This window comes from Salminus brasiliensis, chromosome 19, assembly GCF_030463535.1.
Source record: "Salminus brasiliensis chromosome 19, fSalBra1.hap2, whole genome shotgun sequence".
Lineage (NCBI taxonomy): Eukaryota > Metazoa > Chordata > Actinopteri > Characiformes > Bryconidae > Salminus > Salminus brasiliensis.
The window spans coordinates 16,446,886-16,474,481 of NC_132896.1; the positions used below are offsets into that span (position 1 = coordinate 16,446,886).

A 27,596-nucleotide genomic window follows, 5' to 3' on the forward strand; every position below is an offset into this window, starting at 1 on the left:
TCAGCACTGTCACATCCCTCTAAAAGGAGTGTCCACACTACATGCCCTGAGGCCTGCAGCTTGCTGGAGAGTGCTACCATCCACAGTAAAGTTGCTTTGAAAATATTTTCTGCAGCAGTTCTCGCTTTGCACATGTTTTTTTTTCCGGGGATAGCCTGAGGAGCTTCTGTCGAAGCTCTCGAGCTCCACTCTCACAGCTGTCACCTAAGCGGGGTACATTTTCCATCATTGCCAGCCTCGATGACAAAGTAAGCGATGACATCATCACAAGTCAGTGTGACCTTCGACCAGTGCTTACGTCAACAAAAGTGACAAAAGTGAACAGCAGCTCAGCAGCTCGGCAGAACCCAATGCACAATAATGCTGTCATTTAAAACACCTTAGAAGCAGGAAAACACGATTCCCATTAAAGAAGTAAGAGGAATGCATACGACACTTCCACAGGTGCTGGGTAATAAAGTGGAGCATGCAGCCGAGCAGAGTTGAGGCATTCAGCACTGCTCAATTCAAAGAGCCCTGACAGCTGGCGGGCTTTGATCATGCAAACAACTGTACTGTGCAATTGCATGGGAGGGGCAGAGAAAATGAGCTGTTTCTGACTTGCAACTAAAGCCAAGTGTGAAAAGTCATCAGATATCTGACTGTTTTTCCACTAGCTCAATCTTGAGGTGCGCTTCTACCGCTGTCGTTTTGCTGTGCTATGTAAATATAAACATTTATTTACTAAATGGATTATATAGGTTATCATATAGGTAATGACAGTCACACTAAAATTATGTTCTGCATCGACTTTTTAATTCGGTTTTACAGCAAGAAATTATAAATATGCACAGAATGAAGACTATGCCAAACTGCAGGTGAGCAATATGACGATTTTTGATCATATTGGGATAACTTTTGTTACTGTGACAGACAATCTGCTTTTCTAAGCACATTGAGGATACTGCCAGTGCTTAAAGGACAACTGCACATTTCTTCACAAACAGTGGAATTAGTCTATAATAATAATAAATAATAATAATAATAATAATAATAATAATAAAATTGCAGTCAGCGCACACAGGCGCTTCATGGATCTGAGGACTATTTAATTCTTCAGCATGCCATAATGCACCGTGCAGCATTCTGACTGTACTACATCAAATGAAAGGCATATCGAGACCACAGAAAGCCACTTTCAGCCAGTCTTTTGGTCAACAAACAAATGTTAAGGCCAGGTTACCTCAGCTAATGTTACTAACCTAGCTCTGTCCATTGCTGCTGAAAAACTCCTAGAGGAAACACTGGCATCTGTACAATGTAGGTTTCTGGACATCCCAACTTAGGACAAGGCATCAACTGTAACAGCTTTAGCTCTCAGAGAAAAACACATGATAGCAATCAAACACATGATGTCTTGGAAGCTGGAGCTTCCTTGTATTCACATAAAAGGTCCAATAAGGAATTTAGTGTTGTAGAGGCACCGCTGTTGTTATAGGTAGAAAATACAAACTACAAGCTGTACCATACAAGCCACTCTTCTCTCCTCTTGTGTGATAATGTCAGAAAGTAAAGGGTTCTGGTGACTGACGGGGTGCTGCTTATTCCTGCTTTGTTGCCTTGGCTGCGTCTCATTATGGAAATGATTCCATCTCCCGAGAGCGCACTCCTCCAGCACCGGAGCACCGCCGCACACGCCTCACGCTCCGCTCCACACCATGCGACACCAGCTTCGGGGAGCCTGGACGCTTCAGCAGTATTTTTAGCATTTGTCGTCCTCACAATGCCTTTTTCCCTTATTGCAGTTAATATAGAGCAGCAGCATGTCACACACACACCATATATAAACACAGTACACGTGTCCAGACACACTCACATATCTAGAGGCGGTTAGTGGATGCTATGAATTTGCACTGTTATAAAAATATTTGAGTTATGAAGTAAACAGCAGGCCATAAACCTTCGCAGGCTCATCACCAGCCTGGTGGTGTTGACGTGCAACACTGTGCCAGGTGCTGGCCTACCAGCCTTAAAATTGTAATAAGTAATAAGGCAAAACTACTATAAATTGACTAACAGGTATAAAGATCTTGGGCAAGATAACAACAGAACTGAGCAGTAGCTCAGCAATGTCATCCATCCAACTTTTGGGATGAGACAGGGATAAGGTGTGGTGATAATCATCCCATATCGGGACCTTGCTCACGCTCTTATTGCTGAATGCAGTCAAATCCTCACAGCAATGCTCCAGAATCTAGCAGAAACCCTTACCTGGACAGTAGAGACAGTTACTCCAACACAAGCAGGATACTTTTTTTAATACCCTTGATTTCAGACAATTAATAAAGAATGAGCAGGTGTCCAGATACTTTTGTCTATTTTGTGTATCGCACACATGGTGTGGAAGTGTGCTTTATGAATCCGGCCCTTCGTGTTTTAGCATCTAATGGAAAGTTATTCCACTCTAACGAGGCACAGCATGAAACTCCTTTCTACCTAATTCCATGGATAAGAACAGTACATTCAGAGCCAGGCAGTTATTACATTTGATATTCTGAATGTACGGAGAGACGTAATGTGGAGTGATGGATGTTTCAATTCTGCCTTAATAATAATAAATATATATATATATCATAATCAAAGGAAATAAATGGCATATGGTTCTCATGTTCAGAGATGACAAGGCAGCTCTGGGGTACAATTCCCATGTACCTTCAAGTACACACATGGATGCTGCTAGGACGTTGGTACAATGGACGTTGGATGGCAGGTTGGATGGCGGGTAGACTTTAACATAGAGTAGAAGGTTTATAATAGAACGTTTTTGATACAAATCCAAATTTCATGAGGCTAAAAAACACAGATAAAACTGTTTGTTTTTGTTTTGTTTTGGACTGTAAATTTACCGACAGCTGGCATACTGGGCCAGGTGGAAGACCGCAGTTTACTGGACTCTCTGTTTAATGCCAAGCTATTAAAAAATCCCTTAAACTAACTTCATAAGCATGGACAAAACAGTCTGGCTGGGTGGACTGAAGCTGCACTGAGGGCATTTTTTCCATTTGCTTAGACCTAGGATATCAACACTGTTCTATATCCTTTTCTGCCTTTATACAACTTGAATCAAGGAGCATACCAATGGCGAAATGAACCAACCATGTTACTCAACATGCCGCACTGGAATTGCTCAGCTTCACAGTAGAACCATCATTCAAATGAGGACCCGGGATCAGTACTCTGGCCTCTGGCTTTGCTCCCAGGCTTGAAAGCACCATCAACACTCCAAATGTACCTAATTCTGGAACAAACAGACCAGGGTCCAGCAAAAATGCTCATACCCAAGATTCTAATGGACAGAGTGCATCAGGAAGGAAAGGTCCTTGATGACCTTGCAAAGGATCCAGGTGAAGTTGTGGTGCCTACCGCTTGAGATTCTCTCTGAGGACCCCGCTCTCCAGAGGGCTCTCTCAGTGGATCTGCATTTCTGAGTCCTAATGAAACAGCCATTTTAAGCGAGTGACCCACAGATCAATGTGGTCAATAGCATTAACCTCAGAGTAGTGCCCCGTGCAGGGGATGCATGACGGAGCTCTGGCTTTTAATTAATGCTGCAGCTCAACCCATTAAGCCTCACAACTCTGCGACAGCATGCCAGAGTCAGCATGGCCAAAACGGGAGAATGTTTACCGCCTTCAGCCCAGACTACAAAATCCAGCCAGCGAACGGCGAATATTGAGTTGCGTGGAGGTACTTAATTAGGCTTGTCTTGGAAGCTTGTTTAAAGCCGTGCCAAGAGCTAATAGTATAAATTTAGGTAGGCTTTGCTTCAGCCAGACTGGTGTCAGGCTAAGCGCTGATGTGCGCTAGGGCATTGAGGACCATTCTGTAGTTCTTATGGGCTGTTTTTAAGTAAGGCAGAGAGCAATTTGCTTCCCTGTCAGCTGGCTTGTTGCAGGGCGAACAAATGGCTGCCTGTCACTTTAGCGCTCATCACACTAAGCAGATGACAAGAGCCAATCTCCAAGGTCGATCTCTCCTCTGAACAGCCATGCTAACCTTTAATACAGCATCTCCAGACACTTTGCACCAGTATTCACTGCAGAATGGTTACGGACTGCGGAACACATTGTCCCTGTCGTATCTGTCATAAAACCCCGTCATCATTTTATTTTGTTTGTTTAAACCATTAAAAAAATGTCAGCTGGACCTCACGTCGTGTGCGCATTTCATGAAAATACGGGCCAGGACAAATGGTACAAAAATGAGTGGTTAAAGCAACACACTGTATTTTTCTTCTCAAATAAGGCGTCCAATCCCAAGGCACAATATGATATATTTAATACAAGTAACTGCTTAATATTCTAGTGTATTATCCATGTGTTTCACATTAGCCACTCATTATATCCTGCACTGATGCAGTAGATAAAGTCATAAAATGCACCATCACACCATGAAGTCATCTCTCATCTCAATCTCTAATGCTAGCTAGTTTACTGAAGCTATTTCTGATCTGTTAGTATTGTGTAATCTGCATGCATAAATCACAATCACACTCCTCTCAAACCGTGCCACGTCATTTTATATGCGTAGTATGCCAAATAATGTTGGAATCCACTTTGACCCGAGTATGTTACAACTTTGGCATGCAGCTCACTTTTAAATGTTTGCCTCGCAAAGGTAATGCAAGGATCCACTACCATGCCGGGCCCTGCTAATTTTACTGTAGCTGCTAGTTCAGTGGTAGCCTGCGTGCTAATGTGGTGGTAGTGCTGTTGGATGAGGCCCGTAGCCGACTCAAGTATGCTAAACTCTATTATACTAAAGGACACTAGTGTACTTGGTGTACTTGTCACCACACTAAAGATGAGTGCATTTGAAGAGGCTACAATGAAAACAACTGCTTTTTAGATACATTAACATTTACGTTAAGGACATTTAGCAGATGCTCTTATCCAGAGCGACTTACAAAAGTGCTTCAATGTTTACTCAGAAAATCACTCGTAGCTAGTTTATATAGACTAGGATCCAACAGATACCTCAGAGCTTAGATGCAACAAGATAAAAAGACCCCGGATCTTGCGGCACAATGATGATGCAAATATAGAGCCAAGAAATGGATCGCATCATCACTAAGCCCTCTGAACGGTTCTGTGGCCCCAAGTACAGTTAGCTAATTGTGCATTCTGAACTGAAGCTCATTCATGTGGAAAAGCCACCTGAACCGTTACCCTCCCTACTCAGAACTATTCAGCCCTGCAGTGGAAAAGAAGCCATTGATTACCAGTATCTAATCTAATCTAATAGGAAACTGACCTGAATTAAATTATCTTTAATCGAATGTTGAACACACACATATGGTCACACATGCAAATGTATGAATTATGTGTGATTGTCTACGTTAAATATTTCAGAACCAATTTTTGATCCATTTGGATTGAGCATCATGGAAAATATATAGCAGCTGTACTTGTGGATGCTTTTTCTTTCAGTTTTCATCGTCATTGCTTTTCACTGTGGGTAGAAGTTATTGCTATATTTGATCCCATATTTTTGGTTCTGAGAAATCTGTGATTCTCTGATCTTTTATTTTCTTTACCATTGATTAAACATTTTGGCACCCAGTGGCTGTGGGCTGTGGAACAGTGTAGCTATGCTGTCTGAAATGATGAAGCACCAGCCAATACCTTCTGGATGAGTTGGAAGGGTGTTTGAGATACAGATCTACTCATACAACATCAGTAACTCATGTCAGTAATGCTCATATGGCTGAATGCAATCCAATCCGTACAGCAATGTTTCAAAATCTATCAAAGTGGAGTTCAAACTTCCTATTTATACCCTTGATTTCACAAGAAACATTGGACGAGGTGTCTACAAACATTTGGATATAAGGTGTGGATCCAGATTGTACACAGTAGTAAGCTTTAGGGTTCTTGGGCCACACTCATCCCCTCTGGGCTAAAAACGTAGGCCACACCTATCCCCTCTGGTTCCACAGCCCATGGTCTCCTTGCAGTGCCCTTATTTATAACCGCTGCTAAGGCTTTATTGCCTGCCTTTCTTACCTTATGCTAATCCTTTCCATAATTTAGAAAACTTTAATTAGTTCATGTCCGAACCAGCCATTAATCCACTGTATAGCAATATAGTGTCCTGTGGGGCTATAAAAAAGCTTTTGACATCCTCTAAGCCTCATTCATGTCCTCTAAACCATTCATGTAGACACACATACACATGCAAGCACACAAGAATAAAGTGCATGTGTCCATTACACCTGCCTTTTAAGTGCTATTCACCTTCATAGTGTTCCCTCTTTTACACAGACTTTAACTCTGTCCTGCAGAAGAAGCTACATTAGCAGTCATTGTCTTGGGGTTGACTATTAAATGAACAGGCTGTTACATGAGTTTAAAAAAAAAAGAAAAGCCCAGAAATCTCTGGTCTTCTCAGAATTACTCATGTGAACTCAGCGTACCCTTTAGCCGAGGGAGAGAAATCTCCAGCCTGCCTTCACACTCACAGCTGGGCATCATAAAGCACGACAAAAAAGGGGATCTGGGACCTAGCAGCAAGTGAGAAGTGGCCATTAAGGCATGGAGCTGAGGAATTGATCTCTGTATTGAGCTATAGCAGGCAGGAGTAAAAAGGCCATGCGGCGCACAGCGTGGCCTGAGGAAGGAAGCTGTTCTAAAAGGTGGGATCTGCTTGCTCTCTTATTAAATGTGGAATTAAACAGTTTTTTTTTTTCATAATTACATTCCACTTAAAGTGCCAAGATGGATGACTGAAATCAGCACATCCCAATTATACTGTACATATGCGTCCAGCTTGACACAGGCCTGGTCACTTAATCATTAATATTCCAATAGGGCAGCATCTCAGCATTTCTTAAACCTCTCTTAAACACCCCTCAACTCCCTCATTACTCCTGTCTGTTTGGTTAAAACAACATGCGGGAGTCTGGTAAGCATCACAACAAGAACTATGCTAAAACAAGGGTTGAAACATTGAAAGTGCTTTTCCAAAATGGAGATAACTATTACATGTAAAGGGGATGTTAAAATTGGATGCAGAATTAGCAACGTTCCTCTTGGCCAGGTATGTAAACACAATCTATATAATCTCCTTTAGAGAAATATATGTTATACTTGACAACTGCAGCTGGCAATGCTAACTATCTAACACAGGCGGTAACTGATAAACTCATAGGGGCTCATCACTAACAATCATTAGACTGCAAGTACACTTGTTGCAAATCATTTTGAGCTGAATTCTAAGAGTTTATAGGTTTATAATTTTACTATCAATAAAATATAAATAAAATATGGGGCCAAAATACTACCGCCATCACGCCCCCCAGACAATGGAGTTTGAAGCATGTTCTCATTAAACAGCATTTCGATAACAAGAAATATTTGTAGAGTACATATGTAGCATAAAGAGATTTTATAGGCATGAGTGAAGACTGTTAGAGGTCATTGTTTCTTGATACCTTAACTAATGCTCCTTCACCACACCTATATCTATCCCAATTCAGGGTCATCTCTGCGAGAGGTATATGGGCACAGGTATATAGAAGTATATCGTATATAGTAAATACTACCTGTAGTAAGGTAGTTTAGTTAAATGCAGTACAGAATCATGTACTCACTGTTTTGTGTTCCTAGTCCTCCACAACAGCTGTGAAGAAAAGGGAGATGGGCCAATTCCCTGATAAAGAGTAGAAGCCCTGGCCTCTCTTATGTGCTAACCCAGCAACTTGATGCAAGTGCTCCTCATCAAGCACTGAATTAGCAACTTGACCGGCTATTCATAAACCGCTCGCCTTGTGTTGGCTTTGCTGTCGAAAATGAAATCCCATTATGTGGTTTAATAATCATCCCTGAGGGAGCGGTAATTATATAAAGTACAATCTCTACAGCATTCTCCAGGACTGATACAGCGATGACAAGCAATGTGCTATCAGAAGCGCACAAGAACTGCTGGTGGTATGTGCAGCAATGGTATGGAAAAGGTAGTCATTTTCTCTCTCCAGCTCACTTGACTCACTGCATGACTGAAATGATGCAGCATTTAAATGTAATCTATGACCACAGTAATGGCTCTTAGTCATTTTAGCAATGTGATGCCAAAGAAGATAGTACTCTCTTTGAAGTCTCAATAGCCCTGAAAGCAATATGAAGCACAATCTTCTGCATTTTAAAGGGCATGCACTCTAAAATGAGTATAGGCTGTTCATTCTGATACCTGTTTTAGCTGCGTTTGTGTAGTATATGCAATAACGTTTTAGACATGCACCAGGTCTGACCTTACTGCAAGCTTTATAGGCTGCATGTTAAATCTCACACATTAAATGCTAATAAAATAGGCTGCAATGGTTTCGTCTTAACTGTGTTGCACTTCTCACCTTCTCACTACATTCCTGAAGAACATTCAAATACTCAAGTTGGCCAAGTTGGTGAATGCTAGTTATAACAATGAGACTTCTGGCTACTTAGTAGATTTCAAGCATCTGGCAATGAAGAGTTGACTCCAAAGCCTTGGACTCCATTCCAGACAGACGTTTGCCTGCACCCACGCCGCATGGAGTGTGAGATATCTGCTATCACTGTCAGACACCTTGTAATAAAATGTGTGCTACTACTACATGCACATCGGTAGTCTTTGTAGTAAAGCCTTTAGCTTTACTACAAAGTGGAAAATGTTGCAAATCGCAGAAGCTAAGCCCAACAGAAAGAGTTAACAGGACAATTGGGTACAGTTTGGCTAGCCTCGTTAACTGAGCTAGCATTAGCTTGCCGGTTTGTATTGCGAAGACTGACGTCAGGTGTTCCTGAGCAGTAACTGAAGAAGGTCAGAGCACTTTAATTCATGTTAACATCTCTTGTCATTCATACAATCAACCATTGCATTTATTATCTTCAATACTTTGGCAAATACTGTATTTTTTATTAGGCTGGATTTCTTTCCCGAAAGTTCTATCTGGACAGGATACATGAGGAGGTGGGGTAATGAGCCATGGCAGTCATTTTTACATACTGCATACATTACATTCCAGCAGCTTTTACATTCTGCTAAAAAACAAGCCATAAAAATAATATTAGGTCATATTAATTCAGTGTGAATCAGCATGTGGGTAATATTCTGTTATATCCTGTGGAAAAAAAGTTTTTGTGTTTTTTATATGGAAGTATGGAAGTCCTTTAGTTTCGTTGTGCATGACACAGATACCTCAGGTCGTGTTGTGCGACATGCAACACTCAAATCCAGAAGACGAGCCAAATGACTCCTCAGAGGCGTGCTGTTCCTGGCAGCTTTAGGTAAATCATTGTGTGGCGTCGCCTGCATACGTGATATGAATATTTAGCTGTACATTTACAGACTAAGCTTTCACTTTTAATGTGAGTGGGTTATAGGATTGGTTATCATCCTCGTATACTTCTCGTATATCGCTGGTCACAGGACGCTGTTGACTATAGGCACAAAGATTCAGCCCTTGTCCAGTTGCATGTCTTCTTCCCTTAGTTAGGAGCAGCAGACGGAGGTGACTGCAGTGCATAAATTGAGTAGCCACTCCCATTCCAGTCGCTTAGGCCGAGATTTCTAATCTTGTGAGAATCTGTCATAAATTTTACGGACATTGTGTAGTAAAATTACGTTACTTCACCACCCCTGTTGAAATAGGGCTTATATCTTGATTATTTGTCTTGTATGTTTTGGAATTAGCAGAACTGTGTGAAATCAGCTCTTAGGAAGGTTCTTTACTATTCTGAAAATTTGTTAATGTAAACATATCCCAGTTCCCATCTATGATCTTAGTGAAATTGATTGGTTTCATCCATGTCTCTACATCTGACTATATCCTTACTGCATCTCCTATCCATTCAAATCCTCCTTGCTAATCGAGGTTTCCTGTAAAGCTGCCTATTGATTGTCCACTGTCTTCTTTTTAAATGCAAATATACTATATAGACAAGCTTTTCCAGCTTTAAACATGGGGGAAAAGAAACAGACCCTCTGGGAGACCATCGGCAACACCACGCATGACTGCTCTGATTGCATCTGACAAGAGACATTACACACACGCACGCCACCTTGTTACGCGTATTAATTCTGTCTGGAATTCTCCGCTGTAATGCAATTTCCAGTGGGCGACATAAGCAGTTCACCACAAGCGACACCAACTGGGACAACTTGTTTATCCACATAAACAAAGAGCATGGAGCCCGGTTTTAAACCTAAACCAATCCCACTCAATCCACGTAAACTATAATCCTGAATCCTGAGTTGGCGTATAATTCCACACCTGCGCAGAGGAGGACCACCACGCCGAGCTACTAGTAGTAGCGATGCAGAACACTGATTCTGTCCAAGGTAAAAACCGAGATTATGATTATGAGCCAAAAGCCATGTGTAATGCACCGGTCACTAGTCGAGTACATTCGAATGCAGTTCACAGGACATAACACTACTTGTCTTCAAAAGCTTCAGAGCAGAGAGTAGCAACAAGAAGGAAGAAGACGAGGTTTTCTGTAGGACAGATGCAACATAAAGGCTCTATTTGCTTTAAAAGCTTAATGACTCATAACTACACAAATCCATCTTTAACCCTGACTAGGCAGACTGCTGCCACTTCATCAGCTCATAATGTGCAGGAAAAGCATGACCACAAAAGCTCATTTAGGGTCACTGTCTCTCTCTCTCTCTCTCTCTCTCTCTCTCTCTCTCTGCTATGTCCCTCGGCAGCCCCTCCCACTGAGCTCTGTTTCCAAACTGTCTCAAATCTGTGCTCCTTTTTGCTGCTATGCTTCTGACATAACAGACTTACTAGGATGGTTCACCATTTCTTCTAAACTAGCATGTTTCTATTCTCTGTAACTAATGGGTGAGTTTTAAGCCATTCCTAGATGTCTCTCGAGCTTTGAGGCAGTTCAAAAAAGCTAAATTATGGCTTAAATATTTTTAAAGCAATTCCCTTCTCTGCTCTGTCACACAAAAACCTTGTATCTCCAACAAGACAACTTTACAGGAGAAAGATAAAAAAAAAATTCTTAACTTTCAATATTTTTATATTTTATTCCATTTTGGAGCATTTCTATTGGTCCATTCATCATAACTTCTGATTCAATGTAAAAAAAAAGATTCACTTTATGTCAAAAAGTAAAAAACAGCAAAAAATGAAGATACATGCTTTTTGCGTGGTAGCAATGATATTTTTTTGGGAAAAAAAAACATTTTGAATAGCGGGAAAAAAAGAAAACTTTGTTTATTGATGTAAGTCTGTGATGTTTTCTAGCACTTTCTGCATGAAATGTTATGGCAGCCCTTTCAGAAGTTTTCTTGTTTGCATTTCTTACATGGCGCAGCTGCTTTGAATGACAAGAATAGCAGAGTGTTGAATCGGATGCGCATGTTCACCTGGAGAACCTTAACCCATAAAGAAATCAAAGGCCAGAGATTTAACTGGGAGATATGAAAGGAGAAACAACTAGCAGAGAGCACGAAAGAGAGAGAGAGAAAGACAGAGCGACAGAGAAAGAGAAAGAGAGAATTATAAGGTAGTGACCTTCTAAGTTGAGTGATGTGGCCTAGTAAATGGTGATGTGCCTTCTCCGGCAGGTCGGAGCTCCAGAGAGTGTGCGAGGGCAGCTTACATCACAGCTCCCATCAGAACACACTCTGCGCTGTCAGGATTACTGCACTCACATCACCACGGGCAGGTATTTGCAGAGTGTACGGATAAGCCACTGGGTTTTCAGCCAGATGAATTGGCCCTGCAAAACACCTGGCCCCTGATTTTTCTCCACGCTAAATAACACTAACAAAACAAACCAGCATGGAGATGATTTAGTATAAGCTTGGGCGCAGTGCCAGGTCCAGGAGAGCCACTTCAGTGCTTATGACTGTAGTCCAATACAAATAATGAGGAACAAGACAATAACCTTTAGACATATAGAGTGATTATTATTGTTGTATTATTGTTGCAGTTGTGGTAGATTTGAATTACTGTACAGAATTATTTATATTTCAATGCATAATTAATTGCACTGTTAGCTAACAAATGAATAACAGAACAATAATTACTGATAAAAGTTAATCTATAATAAAGTAGAATTTAAGTACCTTTATTGTCACTGGAAGATCAACAATGCCCCTATACTCTAGACCTAGATCCCAGCCCTAAACTAACCATAATCCTAGCCTCCCACTAACTTTAACCATAGTTAATAATCTTAACCCTATACTAACCCTAACTCCAGATCCTAACTTTAACCCTAGCCCTAAACCCTAACCCTATCCCTCCACTACCTTTAACCCTAGCCCCAAACCTTTATACTATACTAACCCTACCTCCAGATCTTTATTTTAATCATAGCTGCAAACCCTTATCCTATACAAACCCAAGCCCTCCACTACCTTTAACCCTAGCCCCAAACCTTTATACTATACTAACCCTAACTCCAGATCCTAACTTTACATTTAGCTCCAAACCCTAATCCTAAACTAACTCTAACACTAGATCCTAACTTTAACCCTAGCTCCAAACCCTATACTAAACCTAACTCCAGAACCTAACTTTAACCCTAGCTCCAAACCCTAATCCTATACTAACCCTAACTCCAGATCCTAACTTTAGCCATAGCTCAAAACCCTAAACCTAAACTAACCCTAACTCCAGATCCTAACTTTAACCCTAGCCCCAAACCTTAACACTATACTAACTCTAGATCCTAACCCTAAACTAACTTTAACCGTAGCTCCGAACCCTAACTATAATCCTAACTTAATCATAGCTCCAAACCCTAACCCTAAAATAACCCTAACTCCAGATCCTAACTTTAACCCTAGCTCCAACCCCTTACCTTATACTAACCCTAACTCTAAATCTTAATGTTAACCATAGCTCAAAACCCTAACCCTAGTCTAACTCTAACACTAGATCCTAACTTTAACCCTAGCTCCGAACCCTAACTATAATCCTAACTTAATCATAGCTCCTAACCCTAAAATAACCCTAACTCCAGATCCTAACTTAATCATAGCTCCAAACCCTAACCCTAAAATAACCCTAACTCCAGATCCTAACTTAATCATAGCTCCAAACCCTAACCCTAAAATAACCCTAACTCCAGATCCTAACTTAATCATAGCTCCAAACCCTAACCCTAAAATAACCCTAACTCCAGATCCTGAACCCTATACTAACTTTAACCATAGCTCATAAACCGCTCCTGAAACAGACAGGCCGCATTATTCACCCCTGGAGCAGAGAAGGTTGCTCAGGGGCCCAACACCCCCCTCTTTTCCCCAAGTTACCTCCTTATTATAAGGTACTTTCCCCAGTTGAGCTGTGTTCATATCCACTCATTGGCCAGGTCTCCCTCTCATCACATGATGCTACCAGGGCTAGAAATATGAAGGCTAATTCATGCTTTCTGTGAGACGTTTTAAGTTGGATAGCTCAACACGCTTGGAGGAGAACACTACCTGCATGCTGAGTCAGGGGAGGCAAGGGAGGACCGTCCTATATCCACCCAGTGAGAGTGAGTTCAGCTATGCTCTCTTGAAGCCCTGGCTACAGATGGCTGTGATATCACCGGGGGCGAGACTCAGGGCCAGCTGTGCCAGACAGAGCTATGAATGGGAAATAGTTCAACACATGTAAAAAGAGATTTTCAGTGCAAATACACCAAGGAATTAGGAAAGTTATGAGGTTGGTTTTATACGTTCTCATGCTGAAGCATTACCTAACTCAACTGGAATAACTGTTGACTTCTCAGGGACGTTTTTGGACACCGAATTCTGCGTACGGTCCTGCTAGAAGTTTTAGGACAGGGGAGATCAGGACATGGGCCACCAATAGAGGCTCACAAGTGCTACCTCACCACAGTCAGCGTCATTGACAGGGCCCAGAGAAAAGCCAAAGAGACAGGGCCGGAACATTTCCCAAACATTTCAGCACGCATGCCGGCGATCCGGAGTGGCAGCCTTTCTGATGCAGCTGGACCTTCCTCCGGGCCTACACGGTGCGATGTGTGTCAGCGCTGAGAAGACTGCAAAGCTGCACGCACAGCGCATAGCCTCTCACCAACCGCCGTTTAGTACACAGCCTTCTGGATCTGGATGGACGTGCAGTACAGAGCATCCACACAACATCCACTGTCTTTCTCATTACTTTTTTTTTCTTTTTATTGTTTCAGAGTCATTGTTGCTCTTTTTGCTATGCTATTATACACATTTAATAATGACATATTTACATTATTAAACACTTTTTACTTCAGTGTCCATCATCAGTCTTTATTCACAGGTTCAAGTCTGCACTTCAGACTTTTTGTTCCTTGAGTTCCGTCAGACTTAAATGCAAGCTTAGTGCTATTGTTGCTGTATGTCCATGGGATATCAATGAAATTACATATTTACATAATTAATATATTTGAATGTATATTCTGTGTATGCAGGTTCACGTCCATGTTTCTGGCTGGTTTTCATTTGTTGAAATGCCAAAATTAAAGTCACTTTTTACACCAATTATTATTTTAATTGATTTGCATTCCTCATTGACATGTTTAACAAGTTTCTGCTGCTTTCAGGGTCAACCAGTGAGAAAAAACTGGCAAAAAATACTGAAGGAATGACAAAACAACTTTTCTTTTCATTCAAATTCTATTAAATATCTGCTCTTCTACTTACAAACTCAAATGTGGTATTTAGGAATCAGCACTTTTCACAAAACTCCTCCACTTGTTTCAATACGTTCCAAAAGACAGGAAACTAATCCACTTACTTTTGTCATCACCAATAATACACCAAGCAGCCATCCCAGTAAAACCACAGATGAAATGAATACCATTGATGATCGGTTTACAGTGGCACCTGCCAAGAGGTAGGATATATTAGTCAACAGGGTCATGGTCACCTAAGGCTCCATGGGGTCCCCACCTCACATCTTACAAGACTTACAAGAAGGATCTGCTGCTACTGTCTTGGTGCCAGATACCACAGGATGCCTTTGCAAGTCTTGCAATGAGCTGTTTTGGCTGTTTTGGGGGATCTACACAATATGGACAGAATATGGCGTATGGGACACAATGTTATGGCTGATTTTTAAGGACTCTAAAGTCCATTAGAGTCTTCATTATAGTTTGTATTGAATTAGTGCCAGTACTCCTGAAATGTACCCACAGTTACGTGATAATCCTTGAGTTACAGAATCCTGTATATAACTTCCTAATCAAAGCTAGAGGCACTTTGAAGTGGCAGGTGGTGAGAAATAATTGTACCTTGGATCTCTAATTTCTGCAATGTGTGGCATAAAGAAACGACAAGAGAATATGCTCTCCTTAACACGTCTGCCTCTGCCATGTGGGCTCACAGTCCAGCATCTCACCTGCAGGTGTTTGGTACACACTCATGGCGAGCAGCAGAGGATTTAAATGCCACCGTAGGGCCAACCAGTCGCTTGGTTTGGCAGATTAGAGCAGGTGTCAGAGCAGAGGTGCAAAAACGGCTTTGGTGCTTTATGATTAATGAAGCTTCTCTAAACTGTGCTGGGAATATCTATTGCGTTGGCACTGTGGCCGGTCCTGGGCTCAATTCATCTGACAGAAAATACGCAGGGCTTACATGTCCTGCCCCACCCTGCGTCCAGCCAAGAGCTTATGGGTTACAGGGGCATATTAACCAGGGTTATAGTCAGCAGATTGTCAACAAACTGGACAAATGAGTCTGGATACTGTCATGTGGTTCGAGACAAAGCATGTAGCTCATAAGAAATGTATGCAGAAACTTGCACAGTTGAAGAATGTGTCCAATAACAGTGGGAAGAAATCACAGTAAAAAGAGTGTGAATAAATCAAGAACTGGTAGATTTATATTCATTTATATACAACCTGTAAAGTTTTGAGAACACGATAGATGTAAAGAGACTGACGGCCAACCAGGGAAATGTGTATACTCCTGGAGAAGAGCATTATGTGCCAGGGTGAATGCAAAGCCATGGACAAAATAACCAAATGTATAATCTAATGTCATGTGTTAATGACACTCCATAGCAATTATATAAACACTGTGAATATAGCAGAGAAGTGTACTGTATGGTGATACAGTAAGGTAGTATGTTTTCAGCTCAAGGGCATCTTCAGGCACTAGTCTACCCACAATAGCTAGGTATATTATTTGAGCTGGCAACAAACACTTTTGCAGGAAAAACATCATTTAGGAAGGAATGGAGATGAAATGTTTTTGCAAATAATAGTATGTCTAACTGAAAAACACAAGCAGCACACAAATCACACAAGACAAGACCATTTGGATGCTTTAACAGAGATATATTGACACTTATGAAAACCATTAGTTGTGCTTAAGGAGAAAAGAAAATATAAAACTGGTCATGTGAACGATTGGATGAGAAATAACCGGGAGAGTGAATGTGTGTGATCATCAGTAGCTGATAAAATGGCAATTATGCTATATCATAATTTTTTTATTTCATTTTTTCCCACAAAGCATCTCTATACAGTAATAGGTTTATATGATTACATAAACAAACTGAACATCAGCTGTTTACACATTTTGATCTGAAACTTATTTTAACCTTTAAATCACAGCCTTCTTACACCCCCAAGCCTTATTACTCAGTAATTACACAGAAAACAACACATACTAGCTGAGTTATTCATACGTTATAAGCATGAGGAATGGAAGTCTGGACTTGCCACTCAAACTGGCTAGCAGACAAGCATTGCTCACTCATATGACTTAAATAAATTAATCCCACTGATTTTTATAATGTATATAATTAATTTTACCATTTTATGCATTTATTTACGGTTTCAAAACAACCAGTTTAAAAATATTGAAATAAATTCCCAGTTTAGGAATAACTTTCCCTAGCAATTACTGAATAATAATTCTCAGAATTTCTATGAAATAAAAGTCCCGGACTTTAAAATGCTAACTTTTTTTTTTTAATTACCAAAAATATGTAAAAAAAAATAAATAAATAATACAAATAATTAATTTACTCGTTTTTTGTTTTGTTTTTTGTTTTTTTTTTGGGGGGGGGGGGTGTTTGTTTATCAGTGCTTCTCTTTTCCGCGCAGATGGTCGCGCTCTGAGCAGCGCGTGCAGTTTGCTCGTTTTCTCCGCGCGGGTTTCTTTGGCAACCCCGCGGCCCCTCTGTCTCCATGGCGATGCGCGTGCAGGAGTAGCCGCTCTGCTCACGCTCCAAACAAAACAGCGCCGCGCGCGCGCGCGCCCGCGCGTCATCACACACGCGCACACGCACACACGCACACATATAGACAGCGCACATTAGCGCGAGTGTGATGCGGATGCTCAACCTGATCTCTTATTCTGTCTCATAAACACACGGACACACATAAACAAACACACACGCTCTCTCTCTCTCTCTCTCTCTCTCTCTCTCTCACACACACACACACACACACCATGCCTTTAGGTATGAAACATCCAGCAGCGCACCTGCACCACTGCCTGTTCCATTACAGCCATACATCTCATCATCTCAGTCATGCTGCACACACACACACACACACATGCTGAATGGGCCACGGTGGGCTGCATGTGGCTCTTTCTGATCAATGGAAACAAAGCGCTCGTTTTTACGACCTACAGCTTTCAGCACAGTGGAGAATTAAAGCATGGCAGCGTCAACAAAGGGCTACACGAGTGCCGTGTATCTGTGTATCTGTGTGTTCACAAGCCTGAAAGGACAATGCGATGAGTGGGGGGCGGGGGGTTGAAGGGGGGGGGGTGGACGAGCACGGGCGCTTTAAACCAGTGATGTGGGGAGGAGGAGGAGGAGGAGGAGGAAGAGGAAGAAGAAGAAGAAGAGGAGGGGGGCAGCAATCAAGCAGCGCGAGACTCGCGTCTTACCCTTGGAAGCATCCTTTTCTTCTTTAGGCTTCGCCACTTTCCCGCTCATAGATCCCAGTTTGGACGCGTAATTCCTGATTTAGACTGGAATCGAAATCCCCCCCGCCGCGTGCCCACTGCTTTCTCTCCTACGAGCTCCGTGCCAAATCCAAAACAGCGGTGCCAGGTGATGAGGTAAGGGTTCTGCAAAGGAAACAAATGAGAAATTACACACATCGTTCAGGCTCGCGGCAGAACGGGGACGCGCGGTAGATGTGCCCCCCGTCGTTCGCTCATCGATGCAGCTGAATGCAGCATGCTCCCATATGAGAACAAAAGCAGCGAGTTTGAGGAGCGCGTGGCGCTAACAAGTCGATAAAAGCCCCTACATTGTACCCCCTGCACACACACACACACACACACACATACACAAGCACTGTCGCGTTTCGACCTCGTCCGGACGCCAAAAAACAAGCACCCCCCCCCCCTCTTACCTTATCCCCTCCACATTGCCTCCTGCATTCATGCACATGGATACTGAAAGGCGCATCCACCGCGAACGCTCCCGCACTAAATCACGACCCCTCTCTGCTGCGAGCGAGCGAGCGAACAAAAAGCAGAGAGAGAGAGAGAAAGCGAGCGAGAGAGAGAGAGAGAGAGAGAGAGAGAAAGCGAGCGAGAGAGAGAGAGAGAGAGAGAGAGAGAGGAGAGAGAGAGAGAGAGAGAGAGAGAGAGAGAGAGAAAGGGGGTTCCACCGAGTGGCAGTCGACGTCAGCTATGACACACGAGGAAACAAAAAAAAGAGAGAGAGAGAGAGAGAGAGAGGGGGGGGGGGGGGGGGGGAATCGGAGGAACCACCTTCCAAAAGTACCAAAGGATCGATCTCCCATCCACGAGTCGCGCTCCACCAGCGAGCTCCAGCGCTGCAACGTCTAACACGTGATAGCTGTCATGTTGCAGAAAGCTCGGACTATTCAACAGGGGGTTGCAAGTCCGAAAGCCTACGGAGGCGAGAAAGCACCCACAACACAAACACACACACACAGGCGTGTTGTGTATATATGTGTGTGTGTGTGTGTGTGTGTGTGTGGAGGGGGGGGGGGGGATTTTGGATGCTGCCTGAAAACGCCGCGCGCTCGTGAACACCGAACACAGCGCGAGCTTCACTATGGATGAGATCCACGTAAATGAAAGGGCAACATGTGTCTGTGCAGCTCGCAATGCAGTAGAGCCCACCCTCCCCCGCTGCACAATACTGCAGGATATCTGTCACTCAAAAAAACAACAGGTTGTCACTCATAAATGACACTTCATAATAATAATAATAATAATAATAATAATAAAAGACGTTTAAGGAGGACTTCAATTCCTGCATAATTAAACAGTTAAGATGTAAACAAAGTCATTCAGAGTTTCAAGCCTCCAAAAGCTACATCACAGAACATGCTCGCTAATCTAATATGTCAGATTCTACAATGTACAATATGTTTTAGGACTAAAACTTTTATTTTAATAGAATAGGTTACACGCAAGGTTGGGAAATGTGTGTGGAGATTGTCATAAGGCACAAAAAACGTAGACCCCTATTTATATGGGCTCTATAGCTTCTCTGCAAAGCTTCATTTCACACCAAAACACTGAAATACTTCATCTAAATGATTTGATTTTAAAGAAATAATAATAAAAAATGAATAATAATTTAAAAAAATGGGATTGGATAAAAAGTTGGAATTGCCCTTTAATACCGTAAATCCAGCTCATCCTCTGGTCAGTCACTGACCCGCTGCGTTACTTTTCCAGGGGTTTGCTAACAGATTAGAGCTTAGCTTCCTGGAGGCGAGCTCCAGTTTACACGCAGGGTTTTCACATGGTTACTTCACTGTTCTCGGATGAGCTAAATGTCCAGAACATTCTCTGCAGCACTTCAGCTCTTCAGTTCTGCCCTACACGCTCAAAGAGTGAAGCTCTGGACCCATGAGCTGGAAAACAGACGAACTGCCCACTATAATGACCTAAACTCGCCGCAGGCTGTTGAGTCTTAATGTCCCAGAAAACTACAATCAATATATTAGGCTACATTTCCAATGGACATTTTCTGCTGGTGGTCAAGTCCGAGTCCTGCTTACCTGCTGGAAATCCGCTGGCTGCTCTGTTTATGAAACACTGGTGAGGACAGAGATGTTCGTCTCCTCGAATTGCTAACGAATGAAGTTCTTCGCTAAAACGCGCTTTTTAAGTCCTCGGCGACAAACACACAGCTTAGAAGTCGAGCTGTCTTCCTCACTCCGGAGTTCATAGAGTCACGTCTGAAACCCCCTGCCTTCATTACCTGACGGTCTGGAGCTCTGAGCCCCCCTCTGCGTGAAAGAAAACTGCTAGCCGCAGTTTCAGGATACGCGTGTTTGCTATTTTTAGGGGTAACTGGACGCCTTTCTAGGTTTCACACTGCCTGCTCAAGACTTTCCCAAGACGCGCTTCAGGCTCGGACTGGCAGCACATGGACCATAAGCTAGATTCACTGAGGGGATCTGATACATCTGACACCGTTTGGGCTTCGACCAGTAACCAGTGAGCTCTGCTGGTAGTATTTGTGTTGTCCTGGTCCTTAGAAACGCAGGTTGCCATCGTGGGTTAAATAAGCACACACTGCTGTCTTCAGTTATAGTAGAACTCGAATAAACCTCTTAATGTTTAAATCTGAAATTCAACAATTCGTTTGGTCTCATATGCTCTGAATGCAAATCATTTTAATGTGATCAACCCATATAGCTAAAATGATTGATTAAATAATCATATAAAATCTGTGTTTTGGTCACATTGGAGTATTGTTTTTTAACAAAACCATACATTGAATACATTAATACAATTTAGATACAATATTAGATACTGATCTAATGTATGAATATGCAAAATGTCATCACATCGGACCAATTACATTTTTTAAAATCATATTAAAATGAGGTTTTGGGTTCATTCACCAGTGCTAAAAACATTACTGTGTAATGTGTTTAAAGCGGAAGTGAACACTAAACCACTTTTCTCATCTAGTAGTTGAGTTCATTGAGTTATTAAATAACAAAGGGTACTGACTAGTGTCCATACTTTTGGGTATGTAGTATAGATAAAAGTATCAAAATTTAGCATACTCAATAAGTCTTCAACTCTTTTTATGTTTTTTTATGGACCCTTTTGTCCCACAAGGCAATTCGAAATGGAAAGGGAGGAGCCACACATTTTTAAATGACTGACAGCAATGGCTGCAGAAGAACAATATACTTACAACATGTGATCCTGTGGTCATAATTCAATTCAAGTCAAATTATTCATGTAATATGTTTAACAATGGACGTTTTCACAAAGAGATCCAGGTATGAGCCTCTTTTGAGTAAGCCAGGGGCAGCAGTTGCAAAGAAACTCACCCTCAGAACGAGAAGAGTTAAAAGAAGAACCCATTCTTCTCTGGTCAACATCGGATAGGAAAACAAATAAAAGAGACAAGAATAACAGGATGAAAATATTGAGAAAGACCTATAGCCATAATTAGTGAGAATGTGTGAGAGTGTAGGACACATGCTCAGTGTTAATGTGAAAGTCCATGCAGATTAAACAGTCATTCGCATAGCTTTGCAGTAAGGCATGAATGAAACAATGAGAAAATCCAGACACAGCAGGAAAGCCTGGACCAGAGGGTAGGCAGGCACCAGCACTCAACCAAAAAAAGACTTGCACCAGCAGCAACCAGACAGCAGGAGGCAGCTCAGGACCTGGGGTGGAGAGAAGAAAGGAGATGAGAAGGGGTTTAGGAATGTAAATAAGCTGTTTTCCAAAGCCTAGGCTAGCCAAGGTGCTAACCTAGCCAAGGTTGGTAGGATTGTCTCCTGCAACTGTGGTGAGAACTGTGGTATGCTTGCTTTTTCAATTCATCAAAAAATATGCACACACAGACATGCTCCTTCTTGCATTTGGTTAAAACCACTGTTTCGTCCACCATTCCTGACTTGGACACCTGCTGCAGCTGCAACTCCACCTCCACCAATGACAAAATAATGAGCATATTCACTAGTATGTAGTTGTGGGCAGCAACCTTCCTCATGGCTCCCTCAACAACTCTCTAATTGGCTCATTTCTGCCCTCCCGACTTCTCACTACACCCAGCCTCCACACACTTGTCATCCATACCCCCAACCTGCATTTTTTAAATATCCTGAAAAGAGCAGATACTGAGGGGTGGACACTCACTTTAAGTCCATTAAGTAAATATCATAGAGCTCATATATTGCATGTTTTATTTTTTGGGCCACTTATGATCTTTGTGTTGGATGTATGTCTTCCCCTTATTATCAGGCAGCTCAGCTTTTGTTACTGTGCCTTTAAGAGGTACGTAAATCACCTCTGTTGTAACTGACTGTCCTGCATTGTGCCTCATTCAGAAAGCAGTCTGGTCTTGAAAGCACTCCTAACTTCAGAAATAAAGGGCAGATTAAACTGCTGTATGTAAGACAGGCCGATTAAAGGGTTAATGGGTTGATATTTGTGACATCATAAAAAAAAGGCAACACAAAACTGTTCAAAAACATGGACTTAATGAACTGGGGAGTGAATCATATGTACAGAGCCTGCAACAGTGTTCCCGACATGTTTACAGTCTAGACCAGACTCATTCACTTTAAAGGGAAACCTAAGTTAGAAACTTTTGTTGTATTCCATTATATAGGTCCTTTAATCAGCATCTAAGAAGCTACTTAACGCTGTCATGTGGAACCACTAACATTAACATTACATTTCATTTTTATTTGTTCCGAGTTCAATTCAATTCCATCTCCCCAGATAAGAGAACTGTCCCTATTGCTAGCAGCATAATCTTTACCTCATCCTCTTGATAATGCACTCAGCAGTGTTTACTTCCACAGACACCAGTAAGCTGACATTTTGAGGTCACAGTCTGCAGAGTCACCTTGGTACTTTATGGGAGAGGAAAAGGAGGCCGCTGATAGAACTGTGAGTGGTCTCCTTAGGAAAAGCGAGAAATCCGACACCAGCGCGCCTGAGAAGGAGGATGTTCTTATTTATTGCTGCCCTTCGTTAACCCTGTTACCACGGCTCTCAGGGGTCGCTAAGAATGCACGCACAGAAAACGTCCGAACTGTCATCAGACCGGACACCTATCTGTGCGATAGGTCCATTGCCAACATGCCAAAATGTACGAACAGTCTGCCAGGTGTTACCCAGTGCTTAAGGATAAGCATCACTATTATCTGTGCAGAGATGCTCGTTTAATTTTCTGTTTAATATTTATAAAATGATAAGCCTCACATGATAAGTGTTCCAAGCACTGTTGTTGTAATTACTGTCAATTAGTGAGTACAGTACATGGTTCACATCAAGTGCTCTTAAATGAGTTTAATTACTTCATGGGCTTTCTGACACTTTCACTCTCCTCCCTATTCATTGTATAAGATTTGAACTCCACTAGTGGCTGGGTCAGATACTGGCTTTGTGCAATAATGTGGTTACAGTGTGGGAGGTGGGATCAAAAAACACTTATTTCCCCATAGTACTCATCACTCGATCACCACTCTTTTTTTTTTTTTCATTTTAAATCATACAGAGTTTGCACTTCCACAGCACTGCTGTCATTCTAAAAGCTTCCTTAGAAAACCTGCAGTGGCCTTGAGATCTGCTAATGTAACTTTAAAAACCTTAAAGGGCCAATATGACTGAAATGTTATATCTATGGAAAATATGCTGGGAAAACCTATTTTTAGCCCACTATTTTTTGTGATGTCACAAAAATCAACACATTTACATATTCCACTCACCCAGCCTACAAAGGTGTTGCTCCGCCCATTCAAACTACAGTTCTAAAAGGTGTTTCAGCCGGGACTGCTTTTCAAATGAAGCACAATACAATTAGGACAACCAATAGAGGGTATGCACGTGACAAAAAGACCAGCTGAGTGGCAGCATAACACACAAAAACAGTAAAGAGCTGTTGTGCGATTGACTGTACAGATTCATAATAAATAAAGTGCTTGGTTTTTGAAGAACATTTGAATTATATAGTACACATATGAATATTAGCACGTACATGTCCTAAAAGTCCTATGTCACAACAATAAAATGTCCTAAAAACATGTCCTTTAAAAAAGAAATAATTTAGCGACATGCTAAGTTCAAGTAAGAGGGAAAGCAAGCAAACCTCCACTAAATTTACCTGAAAACAGGGGGAAACACTCTAGGGCCCCATTTTAGTGATCTTTTTTTGGCAAGATGTGAACCACGTACCATGCAGCTTGATTGAGGGCTTGTAAGTGTGTCTTTGCTATCGTAAGTATGGGAAAAGTATGCATTGCATGGCTCGAAATGCACAAAAGGCATATACTAAGTCTTTTCATTATTCATGGGTGTGTTTTGGGTGTAACGTGTAATAAACCAATCAGCGTGTCACAAATCACAAATCACTGCCAAGATAGCAATAAATGTCTGACTGTTGACGTCCGCCTAGGTTGTTTTCAGTCAGTGACACACCTGTCATTTGCCAAGATAGCAATACCACAGAAATATACCTGAACACAACTCATTTCGAGACCACCATGCCCATCGGCTATGAGGCTTTATCTTATAAACAGGTGATTTGAGCCTCAGTTAGATGGATGTCCCTGGCTACACATTGATGTCTATGGACCACTGGTTCTTTAATAATATTGGTGGATTGCTGTCGACTCCACCTGCCTTTAACTTAAGCAGATAATTGCTTGTTTGATTCCCGGTTTGGCCATTTTTCCTAATAAATGCTGCAGTCGTGCTGCAGAATGTTTTGCCACTCAGTCCAACATAAGGCACATCCTGTTTTATTGTAGGTGAAGAGATAATTAATAAATATCATATAACAGTAAACAAATGAATTATGATGCAGCTTCAATTCATAGTATCACAAAAACAGCATAACTGGACCTCAAGGGAAAACAACACCAGCTAAATGTAGGATATGAAAGTATTTGAAACATTTATATTAGTCAATTTATCATCATGTGTTCAAGGCTTGTCCACAGTATTGATTCCACTAAGAATAAACATGATTTGAACCATAGTATCACGTATAGAACAGTACTGTGAACAGAAGATAGAAAAGCCTCGTCATTCTTCCACACTTCTTCTTCTCAGCAGCATGCAACAAATGTAAGCAATGTATGTATTGTGCGCTGGTATTGCCACCCCTGCGTTTTCCTGCTTGTGAAAGAGGATTTTACTTTGGCTTAGATGAATGGCCCGCTGTTCCCTCATTGGCATTCATGAGAACGGAGAGCAGTATAAGTAATGTCTTTCCTGCGAGCGCCAGCGTTAGGCCGAGATACAGATGTGGAGATGGTGAATCAATATGGGCTAAGCGTATTCGGTAACAAGAGGTCATGCATGTCAGCCTGCTTCTAATCAATGAACTGTAAGGTCACCCACAGTGTGACATGATGAAGCAGACTATTAGAGAAGAAATCTCAATTTTGCAGCTGTCACTAACAACATGTCTCTGAACAAACCTGTAAACACATAGTTTAGATTCCCCATGAAGAACTGTGGACTGTAGGAGGACATGTCCATTAGTATTCCAATATGATGTACAAACTGCATAGAAATGTTTTGTGCACTATAAAAAGAAGCATCAGAATCCCGACTAGTCAACTGCCTTCGCACAGAAAATCCAGAAAAAAGTTGTTCTATTGGATAATGTCATGTTCAAGCTAAAGCTGGAAAGAAGAATGATATATTTGAGTTTGATGAGATATTAAGCTCCCTGGTTCTTGCTCAGTGAGAAGAAAGAGAGAGAGAGACAGAGAGAGAGAAAGAGAGAGAGAGAGAGTAACCAATTGATGCTAGAACAAAATGGATTAAATCTATTTTTAATAATAAAAAAGTGCTTGTTTTTTTCCCAGAACAGTTAGATAATATATTACACATACAAATATTAGGGCTTGCATGTCCTAAAAGTCAGGGTTCCTTTTAAAAAGATGACGTGCAACAACATGCCTTTGGAGCAAAGCCATAGAAAAAACACCTGTGGTTTCCTAAAGAGACCAGAGCCTAAATCAGAAACTGCATGAAAGATTTGCATATTTGTGTGAGAGAGTGCATGTAAGACTGTGATCAGGCTTAAAATCTGCAATTCCACCTTAAATGATGCAGTTGTTACATTTCTTATTAATGTTGTTAGTGTACAGGTGCTGTACTAATGCTGCTCCATGGTTTAAGGTGGAATGGAACGTTTGATTTAGCCTAAGCTTCCATATTTTAAAGATTTTAAAGATGTCATTTTTATGGGCCATTTTTAATAATTACACATTCCACTTTTGAGGTTTATGGATTTGGAATTCTATAAAATTGCACTGAAGACAAATCTTGGGCAATCTTGGGCACAATTTGAGGCCATTCAGTATCAATCTAGCATTCACAAGAATGGGGTGAATAGGCCTTTATTTTTAAGCACCTTTATTTGTGTGTATAAAAAGTGCTATAATTACTTCTAATCATGATTATCCACTTTCACAAACAAGCCATTTTTACTTGTTCAGTACTGTAAACACACTACATACAGGACGGGGCTCTTTTCTTCTAATTTTGCTAAACACTACATGGTCCTAATAAACATGTCCGCCTGGACAGTGCGTGTTGATTTAATGTAGCATGTGAGGGCCATGTCTTTGTTAGAAATGGCATCAGGGCGGAGTCCAGCCTCTATCTGCGACCTTTTCAATCAGCCGCTGTCCTCCGTTCTGTGCCCAGATAGACATTAACGCAAACTCATTTCATCCAGCCGTCCAATCAGCATACTTCACAGGGTCAGCCTTCTGCCAGACACAAGGCCACTGTATTAACCCCAGAGTCTCTGTTCACCTGCTTTCAACTTAAACTGGGTTCTCCCACAGGGTTAGTGTGTAAAGTGCACAGTGACCAGCCCCAGCTGCTTTCCTCAGTAAGCCTGACTGCCATTGCTTTGCAGTGGGTTTACAGTTCATTCTAGTCATCAGAGATTAAAGACAAAAACACTGAAAGGGGTTAAAATGCTTTTCTTGATGAAGGGATGGGCTGGTGAACTGATGAAGAGCAACAGTTAACCAAGTGTTCAAGGAGATAAGTCTTTGGCCTAGTTTGAGTATTATAGCCGGAGGAGTGGCCAGGATTTCACTGGCTACCCCAAGAAATCTAGTCGGCCACCCTGAGGGCTGCCCAAAACTTTCTATCAAAGAACTCCCGTAAGAAGCCCTGATGATTGCATGTGTTTTTATTTAATGAATCATACTTGAATTATTAGCTGTTGTTTTGCAATAAAAGGGTTAAATGCTATATAGACAATTGTCCAATGTCCATATTAAACTCTAAATGTGTTCATTATCAAACGCTAAATGTGTTAATTATTAAACTCTAATTGTGTTCATTATCAAACTCTAATGTTGTACATTACTAAACCCTAAATGTGTTTATTACCAAACTCTAATGTTGTACATTACTAAACCCTAAATGTGTTTATTACCAAACTCTAAATGTGTTCTTTATTCAACTCTAAATGTGCATTCATTACCAAACTCTAAATGTGTGTTAATGACCAAACTCTAAATGTGTTCATTATCCAACTCTACATTTGTTAATTAACAAACTCCAAATGTGCTCATTACCAAACCCTAAATATGTTCATTATCCAACTCTAAATGTGTTCATTATTCAACTCTAAATGTGTTCATTATCAAACT

General features: G+C 41.4%; 1 protein-coding gene across 3 annotated transcripts in view; it reads right to left on the minus strand.

Annotated features, from left to right (window-relative positions):
• fgf13a (fibroblast growth factor 13a) overlaps positions 1-18,483 on the minus strand; it is a 189,562-nt gene extending 171,079 nt beyond the window's left edge. For 2 of the 3 annotated variants that reach the window (XM_072663094.1, XM_072663092.1), the window contains exons 1-2: positions 18,351-18,483; positions 17,878-18,060 (exon numbers count right to left, since the gene is read on the minus strand). In XM_072663094.1, coding sequence (XP_072519195.1) covers positions 17,878-17,889 — 12 coding nt within the window. In that variant the 5' untranslated portion in view covers positions 17,890-18,060; positions 18,351-18,483. The remainder of the gene's footprint in view (positions 1-17,877; positions 18,061-18,350) is intronic. The other variant, XM_072663095.1, reaches the window with a different exon arrangement.
• Positions 18,484-27,596: the final 9,113 nt, after the last annotated feature.